At 50.7% G+C, this 18,784-nt stretch overlaps 1 protein-coding gene across 3 annotated transcripts in view; it reads right to left on the reverse strand.

Moving 5' to 3' along the window:
- The window catches only part of ITGA3 (integrin subunit alpha 3), a 34,532-nt gene that overhangs the window by 3,237 nt on the left and 12,511 nt on the right, over nucleotides 1-18,784 (reverse strand). For 2 of the 3 annotated variants that reach the window (XM_045374981.2, XM_045374982.3), the window contains exons 5-23: nucleotides 16,736-16,822; nucleotides 16,132-16,339; nucleotides 15,463-15,659; nucleotides 13,683-13,771; nucleotides 13,407-13,543; nucleotides 13,153-13,239; nucleotides 12,160-12,227; nucleotides 11,951-12,087; nucleotides 11,217-11,366; nucleotides 11,015-11,112; nucleotides 10,574-10,721; nucleotides 10,248-10,316; nucleotides 9,573-9,652; nucleotides 9,414-9,491; nucleotides 8,767-8,869; nucleotides 8,435-8,617; nucleotides 8,125-8,247; nucleotides 7,305-7,418; nucleotides 6,280-6,378 (exon numbers count right to left, since the gene is read on the reverse strand). In XM_045374981.2, coding sequence (XP_045230916.2) covers nucleotides 6,280-6,378; nucleotides 7,305-7,418; nucleotides 8,125-8,247; nucleotides 8,435-8,617; nucleotides 8,767-8,869; nucleotides 9,414-9,491; nucleotides 9,573-9,652; nucleotides 10,248-10,316; nucleotides 10,574-10,721; nucleotides 11,015-11,112; nucleotides 11,217-11,366; nucleotides 11,951-12,087; nucleotides 12,160-12,227; nucleotides 13,153-13,239; nucleotides 13,407-13,543; nucleotides 13,683-13,771; nucleotides 15,463-15,659; nucleotides 16,132-16,339; nucleotides 16,736-16,822 — 2,255 coding nt within the window. Of the gene's footprint in view, nucleotides 1-6,279; nucleotides 6,379-7,304; nucleotides 7,419-8,124; nucleotides 8,248-8,434; nucleotides 8,618-8,766; nucleotides 8,870-9,413; nucleotides 9,492-9,572; nucleotides 9,653-10,247; nucleotides 10,317-10,573; nucleotides 10,722-11,014; nucleotides 11,113-11,216; nucleotides 11,367-11,950; nucleotides 12,088-12,159; nucleotides 12,296-13,152; nucleotides 13,240-13,406; nucleotides 13,544-13,682; nucleotides 13,772-15,462; nucleotides 15,660-16,131; nucleotides 16,340-16,735; nucleotides 16,823-18,784 lie in introns of those variants that run through there. The other variant, XM_074019356.1, reaches the window with a different exon arrangement.

Consider the following 18,784-nt stretch of genomic DNA (forward strand, 5'->3'; position numbering starts at 1 on the left):
GGAGAATTAAGTGTGTTTGATATAAGAAAACTGCTTACAGCAACACCTGCTACACAGCAAGCACTCCATAAATATTCACCAAAAAAACCCCACAAAGAATTCATAGCATATAGTCCCATTCTTTTTTTTTTTTTTTTTTTTTTTTTTTTTTGATAGAGTCTCGCTCTGTTGCCCAGGCGCAATGTCGGCTCACCACGAGCTCCGCCTCCCAAGTTCAAGTGATTCTCCTGCCTCAGCCTCCAGAAGAGCTGGGATTACATGCATGCACCACCATGCCCGGCTAATTTTGTACTTTTAGTAGAGACGGGGTTTCACCATGTTGGTCAGGCTGGTCTCGAACACCCGACCTCAGGCGATCCGCCCACCTCGGCCTCCCAAAGTGCTGGGATTACAGGCGTGAGCCACCGTGCCTGGCCGATAGTCCCATTCTTTTTCTTCCCCTACAATGGAGATAAATATGGATGTGTGTGTATATGAGTTGTTTTTGTTTGTTTTTGAGATGGAGTTTTGCTCTGTTGCCCAGGCTGGAGTGCAGTGGCGCAACCTCGGCTCACTGCAACTACCTCCTCCCAGCTTCAAGCAATTCTCCTGCCGCAGCCTCCCAAGTAGCTGGAATTACAGGCATGCACCACCATGCCCATTTAATTTTTGTATTTTCAGTAAAGATGGGGTTTCACCATGTTGACCAGGCTGGTCTCAAACTCCTGACCTCAGGTGATCCACCTGCCTTGGCCTCTCAAAGTGCTGGGATTACAGGTGTGAGTCACTGCACCCAGCCGTGTTTGTTCTGACTATACATGATTTTCACTTCTTTTAAAATTATTTTGATGATTTTTTAAAAAATACAGATGATATAAAGAAAACTAAAGGTTCCCAGTTAGATATATAATATATATCCATGGCCGGGCGCGGTGGCTCAAGCCTGTAATCCCAGCACTTTGGGAGGCCGAGACGGGCGGATCACGAGGTCAGGAGATCGAGACCATCCTGGGTAACACAGTGAAATCCCGTCTCTACTAAAAATACAAAAACTTAGCCGGGCGAGGTGGCAGGCGCCTGTAGTCCCAGCTACTCGGGAGGCTGAGGCAGGAGAATGGTGTGAACCCGGGAGGCGGAGCTTGCAGTGAGCTGAGATCCGGCCACTGCACTCCAGCCTGGGTGACAGAGCGAGACTCCGTCTCAAAAAAAAAAAAAAAAAAAAAAAAATATATATATATATATATATATATATATATATCCATATATGATATATTGTAAATATATTTAATATATTATTAAATATAAATATGTTTAATATATTATTAAATAATATATATTAAATATATATTAAACATTAATATATATTATATAGTATATATTTTTATATTATAAATATATAATATATATCTGATATATATTATAAATAAATATATATATATATATATATATATTTTTTTTTTTTTGAGACAGAGTCTCGCTCTGTCGCCCAGGCTGGAGTGCAGTGGCCGGATCTCAGCTCACTGCAAGCTCCGCCTCCCGGGTTTATGCCATTCTCCTGTCTCAGCCTCCCGAGTAGCTGGGACTACAGGCGCCCGCCACCTCGCCCGGCTAGTTTTTTGTATTTTTTAGTAGAGACGGGGTTTCACCGTGTTAGCCAGGATGGTCTCGATCTCCTGACCTAGTGATCCGCCCCTCTCGGCCTCCCAAAGTGCTGGGATTACAGGCTTGAGCCACCGCGCCCGGCCATATATATTTTTTTGAGACAGAGTTCCATTCTGTTGCCCAGGCAGTGGCACAATCTCGGCTCACTGCAACCTCTGCCTCCTGGGCTCAAGCAAGTCTCCTGCCTCAGCCTCCTGAGTAACTGGGATTATAGGTGCCCACCACCACAACTGGCTAATTTTTGTATTTTTACTAGAGACAGGTTTCACCATGTTGGCCAGGCTGGTCTTGAACTCCCGACCTCAAGTGATCCACCCACCTCGACCTCCCAAAGTGCTGGGATTACAGGCATGAGCCACTATGCCCAGCTGGTTCCCAGTAATTTTAATCTCTAGAAATTACTGTCTCTGTAATCTCTGGTGAATCTCTTTGCATAGTTTTAAATATGGAATAATATGATCTACAAAAATGGGATCATGCCACATACACTCTTCAGCAACCTCCCTCCTTCCCTCCCTCTCTTCCTTCCTTCTTTCCTTCCTTCCTTCCTTCCTTTCTTCTTCTTCTTTTTTTTTTTTTAGATAGAGTCTTGCTCTGTTGCCCAGGCTGGAGTGCAGTGGCACGATATTGGCTCACTGCAACCTCCATCTCCTGGGTTCAAGCAATTCTCCTACCTCAGCCTCCCGAGTAGCTGGAATTACAGGCGCTCGCCACCCCAGCATTTTTAGTAGAGCCAGGGTTTCACTACATTGGCCAGGCTGGTCTCAAACTCATGATCTCAGGTGACCCACCTGCCTCAGCCTCCCAAAGTGCTGGGATTACAGGCATGAGCCACCGCATCCAGCCTCTTTCTTTTCTTTTTAAGACACAGTCTCACTGTGTTGCTCAGGCTGGAGTGCAGTAATACAAACATGACTCACTGGAGACTCCACCTCCTGGGCTCAAGTGATTCTCCTGCCTCAGCCTCCAGTGTAGCTGGGATCACGTGCCACCACTTCCAGATCATTTCTAGATTTTTTTTTTTTTTTGTAGAGATGGGTCTCACTTTGTTACCCAGGATAGCCTCAAACTCCTAGGCTCAAGTGATCTTCCTACTTTGGCCTCCCAAAGTATTAGGATTACAGGCACGAGCCACCATGCCTAGCCAGCGACCTGTTTTTTTCACTTAATAGCATCATCTTTTCAGGTCAATTGATAATGATCAGCCTAATCTCTTCCGAGGACTGCATAGTCATTGAAGGAAATGTACCATAATTTATTGAACCAATCTCCTACTGAAAGACATTTAGATTGTTTCCAGTTTTCTGCCATTATAAATAATTCTCGAAAATATCCCCATATATTTATCTTTGTATACTCGTCCTATTAGCTCCTTACAATATATTCTCATGTGCTGGATCTAAGGAAATGGGCACTTTAAATTTTAATAGACATTGAAAACTTCATCTCCTAAAAGGATCTACCAATTCATCATCCAAGTCAATAGCATTTCCCTCCACCTCATCAGCATCAGACAGCATTATTCTTTTGTTGTTGTTGTTGAGACAGAGTCTCACTCTGTCACCCAGGCTGGAGTGCAGTGGAGCGATCTTGGCTCACTACATTTATCTCCTAGGTTCAAGCGACTCTTCTGCCTCAGCCTGCTGAGTAGCTAGGATTACAGGCATGCACCACCACGCCCAGCTAATTTTTGTATTTTTAATAGAGATGGGGTTTCACCATGTTGCCCAGGCTAGTCTCGAACTGACCTCAAATGATCCACCCGCCTTGGCCTCCCAAAGTGCTGGCATTACAGGTGTGAGCCACAGCGCCTGGCCAGCATTAATTTTAAAAATATTTCCCAATCTGATAGGCAAGAAAAATCTTGTTGCTATGATTTGTATTTCTTTATGAGCAAGATGAACATTTGTATTTCACCCCATGTATGCCGCCTATTGATATCCTTTATATATTAAAAAATACATATCAATTTTTTGTCACATATGCTGTAAACATTTTTAAAAAGCAGTATATCATTTGCCCATTTAGTTTCTTTTTTACTTTTTTTTGAGGCAAGGTCTCACTCTGTCACCCAGGCTGGAGTACAGTGGCATGATCATGGCTCACTGCAGCCTCAACCTCCTGAGCTCAAGCGATTCTCCTGCCTCAACCTCCCAAGTAGCTGGGACTACAGGTGCGCACCACCACACCCAGCTAATTTTTGTTTTTATTTATAGAGATAAGGTCTCACCATGTTGCCCAGGCTGGTGTGGAACTCCTGGGCTCAAGCAATCTGCCTGCCTCAGTCTCCAAAGTGCTGGTATTACAAGCATGAGCCACCGTGCCCAGCCCCTTTTAGTTCTTTACTATCTTTTTGCTATATACAGATTTAAATTTTCACAGAATCTAATTTATCAAAATTTTCCTGTGACTTCTGGGTTTATAGCTCACTCTTTCCGTAATTAAAAGTTATATTAAAGTGTTCTCTATATTGTATCCTCGCATATTAGGTTTTAATTGCTACATGTAAATATTTAATCTAAGGCCGGGCGCGGTGGCTCAAGCCTGTAATCCCAGCACTTTGGGAGGCCGAGACAGGTGGATCACGAGGTCAGGAGATCGAGACCATCCTGGCTAACCCGGTGAAACCCCGTCTCTACTAAAAAAATACAAAAAACTAGCCGGGCGAGGAGGCGGGCGCCTGTAGTCCCAGCTACTCCGGAGGCTGAGGCAGGAGAATGGCGTGAACCCGGGAGGTGGAGCTTGCAGTGAGCTGAGATCCGGCCACTGCACTCCAGCCTGGGCGACAGAGCGAGACTCCGTCTCAAAAAAAAAAAAAAAAAAAAAAATTTAATCTAACTCTGTATTTTTATTTATGGTGTGAGGTAGAGGTTTGTCTTTATTTTCCAAATGGGTTCTCCCAACACTACTTAATAATCTACCTTTCTCCATGGATTAAAAATGCCATCTGTATCATAAAGTTCTATTTTGTTCCACTGATCTTTCTGGCCCTTCTTCTACCTCTTCTATACTACAATAATTTATCTTAGGAAATGTACAATAATGTACATAGCCAACCCTGTATTCATCTCCCTGTAAGTATCTCCCACATATCTTCACTTACATCCTTTAACAACAAATTATAAGCAATTTTATATTTATTCTTCTAGATGCAACTCAGATTCAAGTTTGGGAACTTCTTTTTTAAGTTTCCTGAATCTTACTGAGACTGGAATAATTTGAGTGGGAAGATCTGACAACTTGATAATACAATACTAACTTTTTTCTAACCATTACTCAAGTTTTTGTTGCACATTTCTTGTTGTATTTATTCCTAGATGCTCTATCACTTTTCTGATGAATTTGAATGGGATCTTTTCAACTATACTTTTGATTGGTTATTGCTATAGCATGTAGGAAACCTAAGGGGTTTGGGTATTTTGATCTTGTTTTTGACTTCTTGGACTTCCTGAATTCTCTTATTGGGTCTAATAGCTTTTTGGGCCGGTGTAATTCCAGTGTTTTGGGAGGCTGAGGTGGGAGGACTACTTGAGACCAGGAGTTCAAGACCAGCCTGGGCAACACAGTGAGACCTCATCTCTACCAAAAATAAAAAATTAGGCCGGGCGCGGTGGTTCATGCCTGTAATCCCAGCACTTTGGGAGGCCGAGGCAAGTGGATCATGAGGTCAGGAGATCGAGACCATCCTGGCTAACACGGTGAAACCCCGTCTCTACTAAAAATACAAAAATTAGCCGGGCATGGTGGTGGCGCCTGTAGTCCCAACTACTCAGGAGGCTAAGGCAGGAGAATGGCATGAACCAGGGAGGTGGAGCTTGCAGTGATTGCAACACTGCATTCCATCCTGGCCACAGGGCGAGACTCTGTCTCTAAATAAATAAATAAAATTAGCTGGGCATCGTGGCACATGGCTGTAGTCTCAGCTACTCAGTAAGCTGAAGTGGGAGGATTTCTTGAGCCCAGGAGTTTGGGGCTACACCACTGCATTCCAGCTGGGGCAACAGAGTGACACCCTGTCTCTGAAGCAAAATAAAATAAAATAATAGCTTTTTCATTGATTATCTTTTCTGCCATGTAGATGATGATATCATCTGTCAATACTGACCAGGTTCTCACGGTCGAACTTCCCTCCGTTCTGCCTAGATGTCCTGCCTTTCTCTCTATATATACATATTGCCTATGGCCAGAAGCTCACAGGTCCATAGTGGATGTGACAATGGGTGAGATAATCAGGAGGCCCACGTTCCAGCCCCCAACAAGCTGTGCCACTTTGGGGAGGCCACTCAAGTCTCTCTAGGCCTCAGTCTCTCAGCCATAAAATAGAGAAGCGATCCCAGCCCTACTCTTCATGGAGACGTGTGCAGATCAAAGAAGCTAATGCAGTGGTTCTCAGCCCTGGCTGCACATTAGCATCACTTGGGGGATCTTTAAACACAGCAATACCGGAATCCACTCCCAGGGACTCAGGTTTAATTGCTCTGGGTGCAGTCCAGACACCAGAACTCCTCCAGATGACTCTTATCGTGCTGCCAAGATTGAGAACCACATGGCTGAAGTGCGTCAATGTGCTCTTAAGAGATGCCCTGTACTCCCAAGCTCTGGCTGGAGCCTGCTGTCCTAGTGAACACGCGCACTCACCCACGTGGTCTTGTTCTCCATGTTGATGGTGGGGATACTGGTTCGGAGGAACAGGGTAGCCCAGCCATTTACCCGGACTCGGTCAAAGTCTCTGTAATCCTGGATGGGGAGTAGGGTGGGTCAAGAGGAACATTTGACACTCCTCTGAGCCTCCCTCCAACCCTAAGCATCCCCACCCCATCACCCTCCCACCAGGTAGCATCCTTAAACAGAACCCCAAAGGATCTGTCAGCCAGGCCTCCCCTCCACACACAAACGCACATCATTCATTTATTTGTTCATTCATTTGTGCGTCAGGTCCTGTGCTGGATGCTGGGGACAACCGAAACAATGAAGGTCACAGTCTAGGTCAGGCCCGTGGCCTAAATCTGGCCTGGCACCTGCTGTTGTAAATGAAGTATTTCTGGCGCACAGCCACGCCCATTCATTTGTCTATGTCTGTTTGTGTGGTGCACTGGCAATACTGAGTAGTTGCAACAGAAACTCTGTGGCCCGCCAAGTTGAAAAGATTTCTAATCTAGTCATGTACAGAAAAAGTTTGGTCTAGATGGCATGAGAAAGTGGGCACATGAGGCACTGCAACCCAGAGTCGAGCGTGGTAAATGGTGTGTGTGGCTTCTGAGAAAGTTAGGTGGGTGGCCGTTGGAAGAGAGGTCATTTGCAACTGGAAGAGCCAGAAAAGACCTCGCTGATGGTGAAGCATCTGACAGGGACCCTGAAAACTAAATATGGGTTTACACACAGAGATAAAAGAGGGAGAAACGAGCATTCCAGGGTTAAGGAACACCCTGGGGAAAGGCATGGAGGTGGGAAAGCAATGGATACACAACAGAATAATGGACATGAGAGAGGTCATTTTGGCTGGGGACAAACACGTACACATCCATGCAGAGACACGCAAATAACACACACACAACACACGCGCGCACACACACAGCCCTGCTATGACCCTGGCCTTGCCCTCTCCCTGTGGTTCTCCCCACCAGGGTGGATGCTAGGAGAGACCTTCAGACCCAGGCACTGACCTCAATGAAGGTGCTGTTCCACACTCGTGCCTTCACAGTCACGTTGGTGACAACGGGGGCATCAGGGATGGGGCACTCCAGCCACACACAGCGGGCACGCCCTGTGGCACAGGTCTGAGGCGGGCAGGGAACACGAAATGTGACATAGTCCAGGTCTCCAGATTCTTCGTGCCTTACTTCTTACCTCCTGCCCCTCCCAGGCTTTGTCTCACCCCTGGGTGACCCAAAGGGGTCTGACATCCTTTCACTCATGCACACCCCCGCCGCCACCTCACAGTTATGCATTTCAGACACACTGTTTGGGCCAAGCTCATATAATGCCAGGCACATGGATAACATGGAATCTGGCCCCTGCTTGTGTAAACAGGGCCTAACCTCCTACACCTGCTTCCCAGCCAGCTCCCTGCCTCTGGGACACCACCTCCCTCCCACTCTCCACCCAGCTAGGCTTCAACCGGCTTGCCAGGCCGGCTCTCCTCTCCCTTCCTGCAGAGAGCACACGCACCACCCACCATGCCCTGCCCGACACTGCCTCCTGCCAACCAAGGCTCTGAGCAGCTCTATCGCCCCCAACAGGCTGGGGCTCCTTGGAGCAGAGCCAGTGTCTCCTCCTTTGGTCCCTTGTCTTCGATGCTCCCCCATCAGAGTGGGGAACCCTCTGAGGGCAGATGAGGCTCCCTGCTCTGTCTGGAAGCTCCTAAGAGCAGGGGCCTCATCACCTCATCACACTGAGGTCTCCCTTGCTTTGTGTGACCCTGGTGCCCAGGCACCCTGTGATGGGGTGGGTGCAATCCCCTCCAACCTCGCCCTGGCCACTCACCAGCACAGTCTCAGACTTGGCTTTTTTGGCAGCAGCCAGAGTGACAGGTGGGGGACCCTGGCCTCCCCCTGGATCCAGCTGTCGCCGCCTGCGCTGTGGGGATGACAGCCTGTCCCCAGGGTCCTGGAGAGGAGATAGGAGATCTGCTGGCAGGGCAGAGGGAGAATTGGGAGCAGGGTTGCCAGAGGGCAAAGGGCGGGAGAGACAGCTTACCAAAAAGGTATGAGGGGAGGGAGGGGAAGACACTGGCCCTTCTGCCCGGTAGCAAGCAAATGAGATGCAAATGAAAGACCCCTGATAGTGTCCTTACAGAAAGAGTGAGGTTGAGAGGGTTGACAAGGTCTCCAGGTGGTTGGCAGGGCCAGGACCCATTGCCATGGATGGTGATCTCCGTGGGATACAGCAGCCACTTGCCATTGCTGACTTCATAGGGCCATTCCAGACCTAGGACCAGGGTCCCCAGGCCCACCAGCCCCTCCCCCATTGGGCCCACCTGTGGGCAAAAGATGTGTCATAGTCATTATCTCCTGGAAAACCACCTCCATCTTACCAACCCCCAACCCTCCCACCTTCAGACCCCAGAAAAAATAAAAATCATCCTTCCTAGAAGTCCCCAGCCCAGGACCCCGGCGAGCCCCTTACCTGGAATTCGTACTTGAGGGGGCTTCCTACATCCTCCACAGTTTTCATGCCAGACTCGCCCATCACTGTCCCCCCAAAGAAGCTTTGTAGCCGGTGATTTACCCTAGGGGTAGGAAGGAGGCTGGAGTCACAGGGGACAGGAGACCAGGGCCCCAGCAGAGGTGGTGGGCAACAAAGCTGGTTAACTGTAGCCCCTCCAACATCAGGCACCTCAATAGAAACCCCAGCTCTGCATTTACCAGCTTTATGGACTCAAGCAAGCTATTTATCCTCTCTGAGCCTCAGTCTCTTCATCTGTAAAATGGCCTTAATCACAGCTGTTGTATCACAGGGCTGCTGTGAGAAGTCATTGAGATGATGTATATAAAATCCTTAGCACAATGAGCTCTTATGAAATGGCAGGGACAACACCTTAGCCCTGGGGTTGCTGATTCCTCCACCTCTGCCTGCTTTATAGCTGGAACAGTAATAGTAATAATAATGACAGTGATTGTTGTTGTTAAGGAAAGGATGACCTAGGGGAAGTGGAGGCCTGAGGACACTGGGCCAAGGGAGGGGTCAGAGGAGCTTGGGAGATACCTTGGGGATAGGGAACCCTAGCTTAGGCACAGCAGGCTGGGGTGGGGGTGGTGGAGAGCGGTACCCACATGCTAAGCGAGGTCTGGAGTGTATAGTCCACCAGCAGAGTGAGGGTCATGGGCCACAGGTTGTCCTGGTGACTTGACCTTCAGAAGAAATGCAGGGGGTAGGAAGGTGATCCAGGATACCTCAGCCCCAACCCAGACTGGCTTCTCGAGGTCACTCACGTGGAGAGCTGCAGCTGCACCTGAAGGTCCCTTGTGTGCAGGGTCACCCCGATGACCTCAAAGGCGATGAGCAGCTCCATCTACCACAAGGGTCAGGGAGGCAGAGAGTGGCATTTGAGGCCTAGCGGGGGTGACGTCATGGGGAAGGAGGGGCTGCACACTATTCTAGTTGGCTTTCTGGCCTTCTCCTCCTCCTCCTGTTCTGGGCGAGGGGCCTCCACCTCTCCACCTCGCCTCTGTCTCCCTTTCCCTTTTTGTCCGGCGGGTCACATCTCTGCTACTTTTGAGCTACATAACCTTGAGCAGGTAACTGAAACTTTCTAAGTGTGTGTTTCCTCTTCTGTAAAAGAGCATCTGCTCCTCAGAAGGCTGTGAGAATTATATCATATCAAAGAAGCACAGTGTTGGGCTCAGGGGCTGGCACACAGTTGGTGCTTGGTCAGACTGGTTTCCTCCCCTCCACCTGCTCTAGCTTTGTGCACAGCTCCCTAGCAGCCCCGTTTGTCTTAGTTTCTGGGCCTCTTCTCACCCTCTACTGGGTCTCCCCTCCTGCACTGTGGCTCTCTGCTTCGAGGGAGCCCAGAAAGCAGGCAGGCAGAGGCTAGAAGGACAAGGAGCTCATCAGAGGAGCAGCCTGGGACCCAGGAGAACTGGAAGGATGTGGCCAGTGCTCACCCTCTGGTTCCGTTTGAAGGGGTTCCCCAGCTCGCAAAAGATGGTCTCATTAGCTTGGCAGGCCCCAGGCTGAGGAAAGAAGGCGAATAACGTCAGGGTCAGGTCAAAGTAGGGCTTGTCCTCCCTTCTCCGTGGTGCAGGGTCAGAAGCCCTAGAGCTTTAGAGCCGGGTTCTCCAAGCAGCAGAGACGCTAAGTTCCCCGAGAAGGCCCAGACCAGAGGAGGGGGACACGTGGCAGACGACGACACCTGCACAGGACACGCATATGGGGATGCAAAGACGCAGGGAGCCTTGCTTGGGCTCTGGGCCGGCCGGCGGGCACTCACGGGGCGCACTGAGGACAGCAGCAGGGCGGGAGGCACCACCAGGGTAAGCAGTGCCTCGTGGGCGTCCTCTCCGGTGTGCTCCGAGGTCCGGGTGTTCGTCACGTTGATGCTCAGGAGCAGTTTCCGGACGTCTCTGCTGTACTGGAGCCTAAGAGTAGGAGCCCAGGACTCAGCCAAGAGCTCCGCCCCCAGGGCCCTCGTGGATCAACTAGGCCCCACTCCTGGGGTCTCCTAGGTGAGAAAAGCCCATCTTGGGATAGCCAGGCCCCGCCCTCTAGTCGCACCTGGAGGAGAAAGCCCCGTTTCTGACCATTCCACCTGTTCCCGCTAAAGCCCTGTCCCTCAGGCTCGTCGTGCCATGAGGCCCCGCCCCCTCCCTGCCAGTCAATGAGGCCCCGCCCCACCCTTGGCCAATTAGCGCGGCCCGCGGCCCACAGCTACCTGCTCAGCTTCTGCTGCTGCTCAGACACGAAGGCTGCCCGCATCTGCAAGTTGCTCTCACACTTGTTGTCAGGCCCGCACTCCTTCTGGAACTGGACCTGGGGGTGGCCGGAGGTGTGAGGGTTGTACCACCCCCAGTGCCCTCTCGCCCCGCTGCCCTCCTGGCCCCTGGTCTTCCAGTCCAGGCCCCAGTCCCACCCACCTCAGTGTGGTTCTCCAGAGCCTGTGCCTGGTTGAGGATCGGGTAGGCGTCCAGGGACCTCAGCCCCAGCCGGGGGCGATCGGGCATCCGCAAAGGTAAAGAGTAGTTCATGGAGATGATGATGGGCCGGAGTTTGTCACGGAGGTTGTCCTGGGGAGAGAGGGTGAGCTGAACCCGGCCCTGCACTGCTCCCTGCCTCAGCTGAATCCTCACACCACCCTGAACCCCAGAGAAGAGCTGGACCCCCCTCCACCCTGAAAACCTGACAGTTAGGCTGAATTCCCTCTAGTCCCGTCGCCAAATTGCGACTTCCTACCATCCTGACCCTCCGAGAGACAGGGCTTTTCCTCCTCAAAGGTCCCTTCACCTCCCCATTCACAGGGTCCCCAGATTGAGCTGTCCCCTTCCACCCTGATGTCCCAGAGACGGACTGAGCTTGCTCCCTACTCAGGGACCCCTTTTCCCAGAGGTGGGTTGAGCCAAGAGCTCCCACACCCCTCACTTTTCTTGGAGGTAATAAGCCCTTTGGCCCCATCCCCACCCCAAGGGTATCCATCTCTCCTCATGTGTGGGTGCTGTACACTGTACTCCTACAGACTGATAGCCTTCCAAACCAACATCCCCAATCTCTGTCTCTGGGGAGACCCCTGTCCCTCATCCTTGATCTAGGGGGACACTGGCCACCTCCTCCAGGGACCTGGGAGCCCTCATCCTGCCCCTTGCTCCTCCCTCACCATCAGGAGCAGCTCCAGCTTCTGGCAGCGCATCTCGGGCATGGAGAAGAAGCCGTGGAAGACAGCAGACTCACTGCCAGCAAAGCGGAGCCGGGGCGGGCGGCGGTCCCTGTCAGCCTCCAGAGTGTAGGCCAGGGCTACAGGTAGACAGGGTGGTCAGCAAGGGGCCAGGGGAGTGTACCCCTTTTATGCTGTACCCCAACACTCACTGATGTTTCGCCTGTAGTTGGGGTTCCCGGCACTCTGGTTGTAAGCAAAGCACAGCTCCACTTGCACACTGTTGGAGGGATGTACAGGAGGGCGGGTCACAGTGGGACACACACGTCCAGGCCCTAGCTCTCGCCTCTGTACTGGGCAAAAGGAAACCGAGGCCCTTCTGGAGAGAGGCAGGGACAAAACTGGGGAGTCCACAAAGCAGGTCTGTGGTATCCCTGGCCCCTTCCCTTCCACTCCCCTTAGAGCCAAAGAAAACAGGGTTAGAGGTCACTAATGGGGAAACTGAGGCCCAGGGCCCAGAAGGACTTGTCGAAAGTCCTCAGTCAGCAGGTGGCCCATCCCAGTCTTGAACCCAGGTCTACCAATCCCCAGTCCAGGTCTCCTTGTACCACCCACCCCATTTCCCTGCTCTGTCTGCCTTTGCCTTCTGATCCAAAATCCTCATTCACATAAAGACCTTGGGGTCATTGCCATCATTACTGTCATTTTCTTAGCAACTAACGTTTTTTTCAGCACTTAGGGTATACACAGTGCTGTGCTAAGGACTTTTTGTATATTGTCTCATTTAATTATCACAACAACCCTGTGAATCAGTTATTATCAATTCTTTTCTACAAGCAAGAAATCGGAGCCTAAGAGGGATTAATAATTCGCCTGAGGAGACTCTCCTTCATATCCATGCACTTAAATGCATCCCCCTTCCCAGAGTCTATCCCCACCCCTGCACTGGCATAACTGGCATTTGAACCAGGCCGTCCAGAGCTCCCACCTTGAACCACTATACTCTACTGCCCCCTAATTCATTCATTACCTCTTGCAAGGAATTTTGCTTTTTAATGAGGTTGGGTAGAGAGGGCAAATGCTGGCCCTAAGAATCAAATTTCTAAAGGTGGGATGTCAGGAGGCCAGGGGAGGGGTTTGGGAGCTGGCGCCCCTCCTGGCCTGCCTATAAATAAATGAGGAATGGGTGGGCAGAGCAATCTCACCAGGAGGTGGCCGTGCAAAGTGCAGGGTCCAGCACAGCGGGCCTGGCCACCAAGGTCTTGTGGACGATGTTGATGACGGGCCGGGCCCTGCAGAGACAACAGAGCCAGACAGATATCAGTGCCTCCTGCCTGCCCCAGGCCAGAGTTGGGGCCCAGGCTTCCAAGGAGCTGGCGCAAACATGGACAGAGATGGGAATCCGTGCAGACAAAGATGAGGAAGAGAAAGACCCTTATTCACTGGCCTCCTGGCTCACCGCAGCAGCACAATGTGGTCTGACAGGCTTCCCACTAGAAGGTCTGGGTAGAAGTTCTCATCCACATCCATCTGCCCACTGAGGGAATAGCCGAAGGTGGCCAAGCCAGGCAGTCCCAGCTTCTCTCCGTGGATTACCTGGGGGCAGGGGAAAGTGGTGGGGGCAGGCTCTGGGAAGCAGGGCCCAGGGGGCTACAGGGAAGGAGTCGGTGAAGGAAAGCAAGGAAGGCCCATCTCAGCTGGTGGGGGCAGCAGACCCATCCCCGTCTCTCTGTACCTGCTGGGGCTGTCTGGGGAGCCCCTTAGAGCTACTGTGATAGATGTACACTTTGCCCAAGCCTTCAAATGGAGCTCCCACAGCAATATCTGCAGAAGAAAAGGCAAGACAGGGTCACCCAGGTACTCTGGGCCCCACGTCCCCCTAACTCTGTGCTCCAGGCCATGGAGCCCAGCACAGAATTGATTTTGGCCTGATTGATGGATGGGCAATGCTCAGAGCATCAGGGACAGAGCAGAGCTCTGCAGCTCAGGATGAACACTGGGACCATCTGAAGCCCAGCTTCCTCCTATCATGGGTGGGAAAGTAGGTTCAGGAGATGGGAGGTGACTACCAGATAGTTGTCAAGCATTCAGAGTGTGTGTGTGTGTGTGTGTGTGTGTGTTTGCATGTGTGTGTTTAAAGACAGTGTCTCTCTCTGTAACACAGGTTGGAGTGCAGTGGCACAGTCATAGCTCACTGCAGCCTCAACCTCCTGGACTCAAGTGATCCTCCCACCTCAGCCTCCTGAGTAGCTAGGACAGGCACACACCACCACACCCAGCTATTCATTTAATTTTCACGAGAGTGCTGTGCAGTGGGTACTATTGTCCCCCCACTTTATAGATGAGGAGACACTCCAAAAACCCAGAGTTGCACAACCATTGAGTGTAGAGAAGAGGAAATTTGAGCCCAGGTCCGTCTCACAGCAGTGGCTGGGATTTTAACCATAACACTACAGCGAACATCACTGAAAGTGTCAAGGCTTTTAACATTCTAATCATTATCTCCACAAATAAACCCCAAGTGTTGGGTTATCTTCTTAAACTGAACTCTTCCCAGTTTGCAGCTTTGGATCAGATAAGGCCTAGGGAATCAGCAAGCCAAGCTTGTTAGTAAGCCCTGTAAAGAGAGCGGAAGCAGGTCCCAGGCAGAAACCAAATGACTTCCACAGTGCACACTTGGCCTCTGTTGACTGAACTTTCTGGCACCTAGTTTGGGTCTTCAGAGGCTCCTTTGCCTTCCTCTTCATTCTCAGCTATGTCCTGGGAAACTGAGGTTATCAGCAAAGTGACTTTCAGAAAAGCCAGGTGCCCCTATGGCACTGACTCCAGCCCTGGGTCTGCCCCTGTCCCTGATACCCCAGGTCCGATTGGTTCCCAAGTCCTGCAGAACACTTATGAGGACCCCTATATCCAGGGCTCCCACCTTGTCCCATTCCTTATCATCCCCTACCTGAGATATTACATTCTTGATCTTCACTCCCCTAGCCTTGCTCCACCCCTGCACTCACTCATCCCATACCCCTTCCAGAATCATCCTTCAGGGTACAAAGTTATTATATCACATCTGTGCCCTAAAACTCTCTCTGGATGCCCCACCACCCCACCATCACCATTACCCAAATATAAATCCCTAAGATACTCCGCCTGGCTTTCAAATCATCCACTCTCACCCCACCCTACTCCACTCCCTCTTCAGCCTCCTCTCTGATGTGAACACTCCACACCTGCAGGTTTGGGCACACCAGGCCAGTTTCCATGCCCGTGTTGTGTCCCATCAGTTCTCTACTGTGCACTCTCAGCCCAGCCTTGGCTGCACAGCAGCATGCAAGCTCCTCCAGGAGGCCACTGAGCTTGCCTCTGTTGCTCCCTCTGCACACCTGCACATCCTCTCTCTAGTACTGCTGCGAGCTCCCCAGGTCCGGCCCAATCCTGTCTCATCTGTGGGCCCTGTCAAGCCTGGTGTGCAGCTGGCGCTCAGTCAGCAGGGGTGCTGGGGGAGGGGTGTTGGCTTATACCCTGAAATCCATCCTGGTTGATGTCACCAATGCTGGCCACGGATAAGCCGAAGGCGGAGCCACTGGGGCCATGAAGAAGAAGCGAGGGGTGAGCAGGGAAGGAGGTTCCCGCCTGGTTCATGAAGACATAGACGGCACCCCCTACCTCCTCTTTCCTCTCAAAGTAGTAGGGGGCGCCCACCAGGAGGTCCTGCCACCTGCACAGGAGAGAAGGAGAGGGAAATGGGAGTGTGAGGTCAGCCTCCAATATGCAGCATAGCTCTTGTTTGACAGGCGTGACTGTGCCAGGGCACAGGGCTCTGTAAATGGCTCTTTTGGCCACAGGTCATGGGTGGGAAGGACATGTGCATGGGAAGGACATGGAGATGCCAATATGACTCCCCAAATAGAAGACATATGTCATGGCGATGCCATGCAGGCACAGATCAAACCCAAACAACCCACATCCACTGAAGCATACAAATCCCAAGCAGAAACAAGCATATGCAGGGGTCCCACAAATGCCATGTGCAAATGCCCAGACTCCCATAAAGCCTGATTGCAAACCCCTGCAAACAACATGCAGACAGCTGTACAACTGCAAATCCTCCACTCCCCTGACCTGGCTTAGGTAAGCCTTCCCCCACCCATCGCTCTCCCTGGCCCCAGAGGATGTCCCTAGATTCTCACCCATCGTTGTTCAGGTCTGCCAGGGCAATGGCGCTGCCAAAATAGGCGCCCACCTGCGAGCCCTCCAGCACCTGCCTCCTCCGCAGGTCTCCGCCTGCCTCCTGGCTCAGCAAGAAGACCGCGCCCATATGTCGGTGCCGTGGGGCACCTGTCACAATGGTGATGTTTTTGGGGTGCAAGATGGCGCTGCCTACCTGCACCGTGTACCCTGGGATAGAGGGAAGATGTTCAACCAAGGTCCCAGTCAACTTTGTCTCTTTCTACTCTGGACCCATCTCCCTATCCCCTCCTTTGGTTTGCCCCCCACCATGATGTTCTATCCCACTATTCCAAGTAGGGCAAGTAAGTAGACTCCAGATGGCCAGCAGCCATGCCCCATCCCAGCCCTGGTTCTGCCTGGACACTGGACTGTGAGTATCCTAAAGGCAAGAACTTTGCATCTTGAGAGCTTGGAACAGGGCCTGGCATACAGGTGCTGGTCAATCTGCATGTGCTAGTTTAACTAAATGCCATTAGTCACAACTGCACTCTGGCCTCACATTTCCACCACGGACTAAGCCCCCTTCCCCTCTATCACTCGATGGGCTACCACTACTGTACTCACCAATATAGAGGTTTCCTTGGTCCTCTGGGTCCTTGTAACTATACTCAGATAAGTCCCACTCCTTACGCTGAATCATGTAGCTGTTTCCTTCACAGGGATTGAGGGAGGGAGAGTAGGGAGTATAAGTCACCACTGGTTTCCTCTACCATGTCCAGCCCACCCCCATCCCCACCCAACAAGGATAATAATAACCCCTTTTATTGGTGAGCACTTTGCCATTTATTAATCACATCCTCTTTAACAATTACTTTTTCCTCTTTTTTTTTTTTTTTTTTTTTTTTGAGACAGAGTCTCGCTCTTGTTGCCCAGGCTGGAGTGCAGTGGTGTGATCTTGGCTCACTGCAACCTCAGCTTCCCAGATTCAAGTGATTCTCCTACCTCAGCCTTCTGAGTAGCTGGGATTACAGGCGTGTGCCACCATGCCCGGCTAATTTTTGTATTTTTAGTAGAGACAGTGGTCAGGCTGGTCTCGAACTCCTGGCCTCAAGTAATCCGTCTGCCTCAGCCTCCCAAAGTGCTGGGATTACAGGTGTGAGCCACTGCACCTGGCCTATTTTAACAATTCTTCGAGGTGAAATTATGACCCCCGTTTTGCAGATGAGAAAAGTGAGACTCGGGAGGGAAGTTGACCTGCTCATAATCCCATGGGGAGCTGGTTGTTACAGCCATGGCTAGAACTTAATCATTCAGGCGCCTGGATATTAGAAGCTAGATGGCTTTCCCCACTCTCTAGACACTGAGGTCAGACTCCACACCATTACCTCTTTCTGGTCCTGACCCCAAACTTGGGCTGCCTAGCTGGACCCTGCACCCAGGGCTGCTGCTGGAGAGTATCTGTGACCCTGCCAAGGTGTGACATGACCAGGGGGTGGAAGGCAGGAGCAGAAGAGGGGGCAGAGGCCTCAGCCTTCAGTGAGCCCAGAGCTGTGACTATGCCTGGGGCTACCTGTTGGTCAGGAGGAGATTCAAGGCTCCTCTGCCTGCTGATTCTGCAACAACAAAGGTTCAGTAAGGGAAAAGGGGTCACTATTGCTAACCTGTGTGATGGAGGGAGGCAAAGAGATGGAGGGAGTGTAAGCAGTCAGACACCCCCTGTGAGACCATGTGTAGTGTAGTCTTTTACAAGCTTCGTCTTTTACAAGAAAATACTCTGCACCCTCTAAAATGATGGTCCTACATATATCAACATGAAAAAGTGCCCATGACTTTTGATAAGTGAAAGAGAGAAAGTAGTGATATTTATTTATTTAGTTTTTTGAGATAAAGTCTTGCTCTGCTGCTCAGGCTGGAGGAGAATGGCACAATCACAGCTCACTGCAGCCTCAACCTCCTAGGCCCAAGCAATCCTCCCACCTCAGCCTCCTGAGTAGCTGGGACGATAGGCGTGTGCCACCACGCCTGGCTAATTTTTTAATTTTTTGTAGAGATGGGGTCTCCCTATGTTGCCCAGGTTAGTCTTGAACTCCTGGGCTCAAGTGATCCCCACCTCAGTTTTCTAAAGTGGTGAGATTACAGGCGTGAGCCACTGCACCTGTCAATACCTATTATTCTAAAATAAATCTAGAAGGACCCGCAATATACTGTTAACATTAGGGAATAGAAAGAAGGGTGGGGGAAGAAGAACACTTTTACACTTTATTTTTACCAAATCCTACTGTACTATGTAGTGGTTCTACCAGGAGCATGTTTTATTTTTAGAATTAGTTTGTAAATGGTTAAACTGAAATCAGGTGGACCTGTATTCCAATCCAGGTTTCATAACTTTGTTGGCCTTGGGCAATTTACTTCTCTAAGTCTTCGTTTTTGTTTTTGTAAAATGGATATAATAATACTTGCCTCATAAGAGTATTTTAAAAATGATTGAGGCTGGGCGTGGTGGCTCATGCCCATAACCCCAGCACTTTGGGAGGCCGAGGAGGGTGGATTGCTTAAGCCCAGGAGTTCGAGACTAGCCTGAGCAACATGGTGAAACCCCAACTCTACAAAAAATACAGAAATTAGCCTAGTAGTGGCACATGCCTGTGGTCATAGCTACTCAAGAAGCTGAGA

Source organism: Macaca fascicularis, chromosome 16, assembly GCF_037993035.2.
Source record: "Macaca fascicularis isolate 582-1 chromosome 16, T2T-MFA8v1.1".
Lineage (NCBI taxonomy): Eukaryota > Metazoa > Chordata > Mammalia > Primates > Cercopithecidae > Macaca > Macaca fascicularis.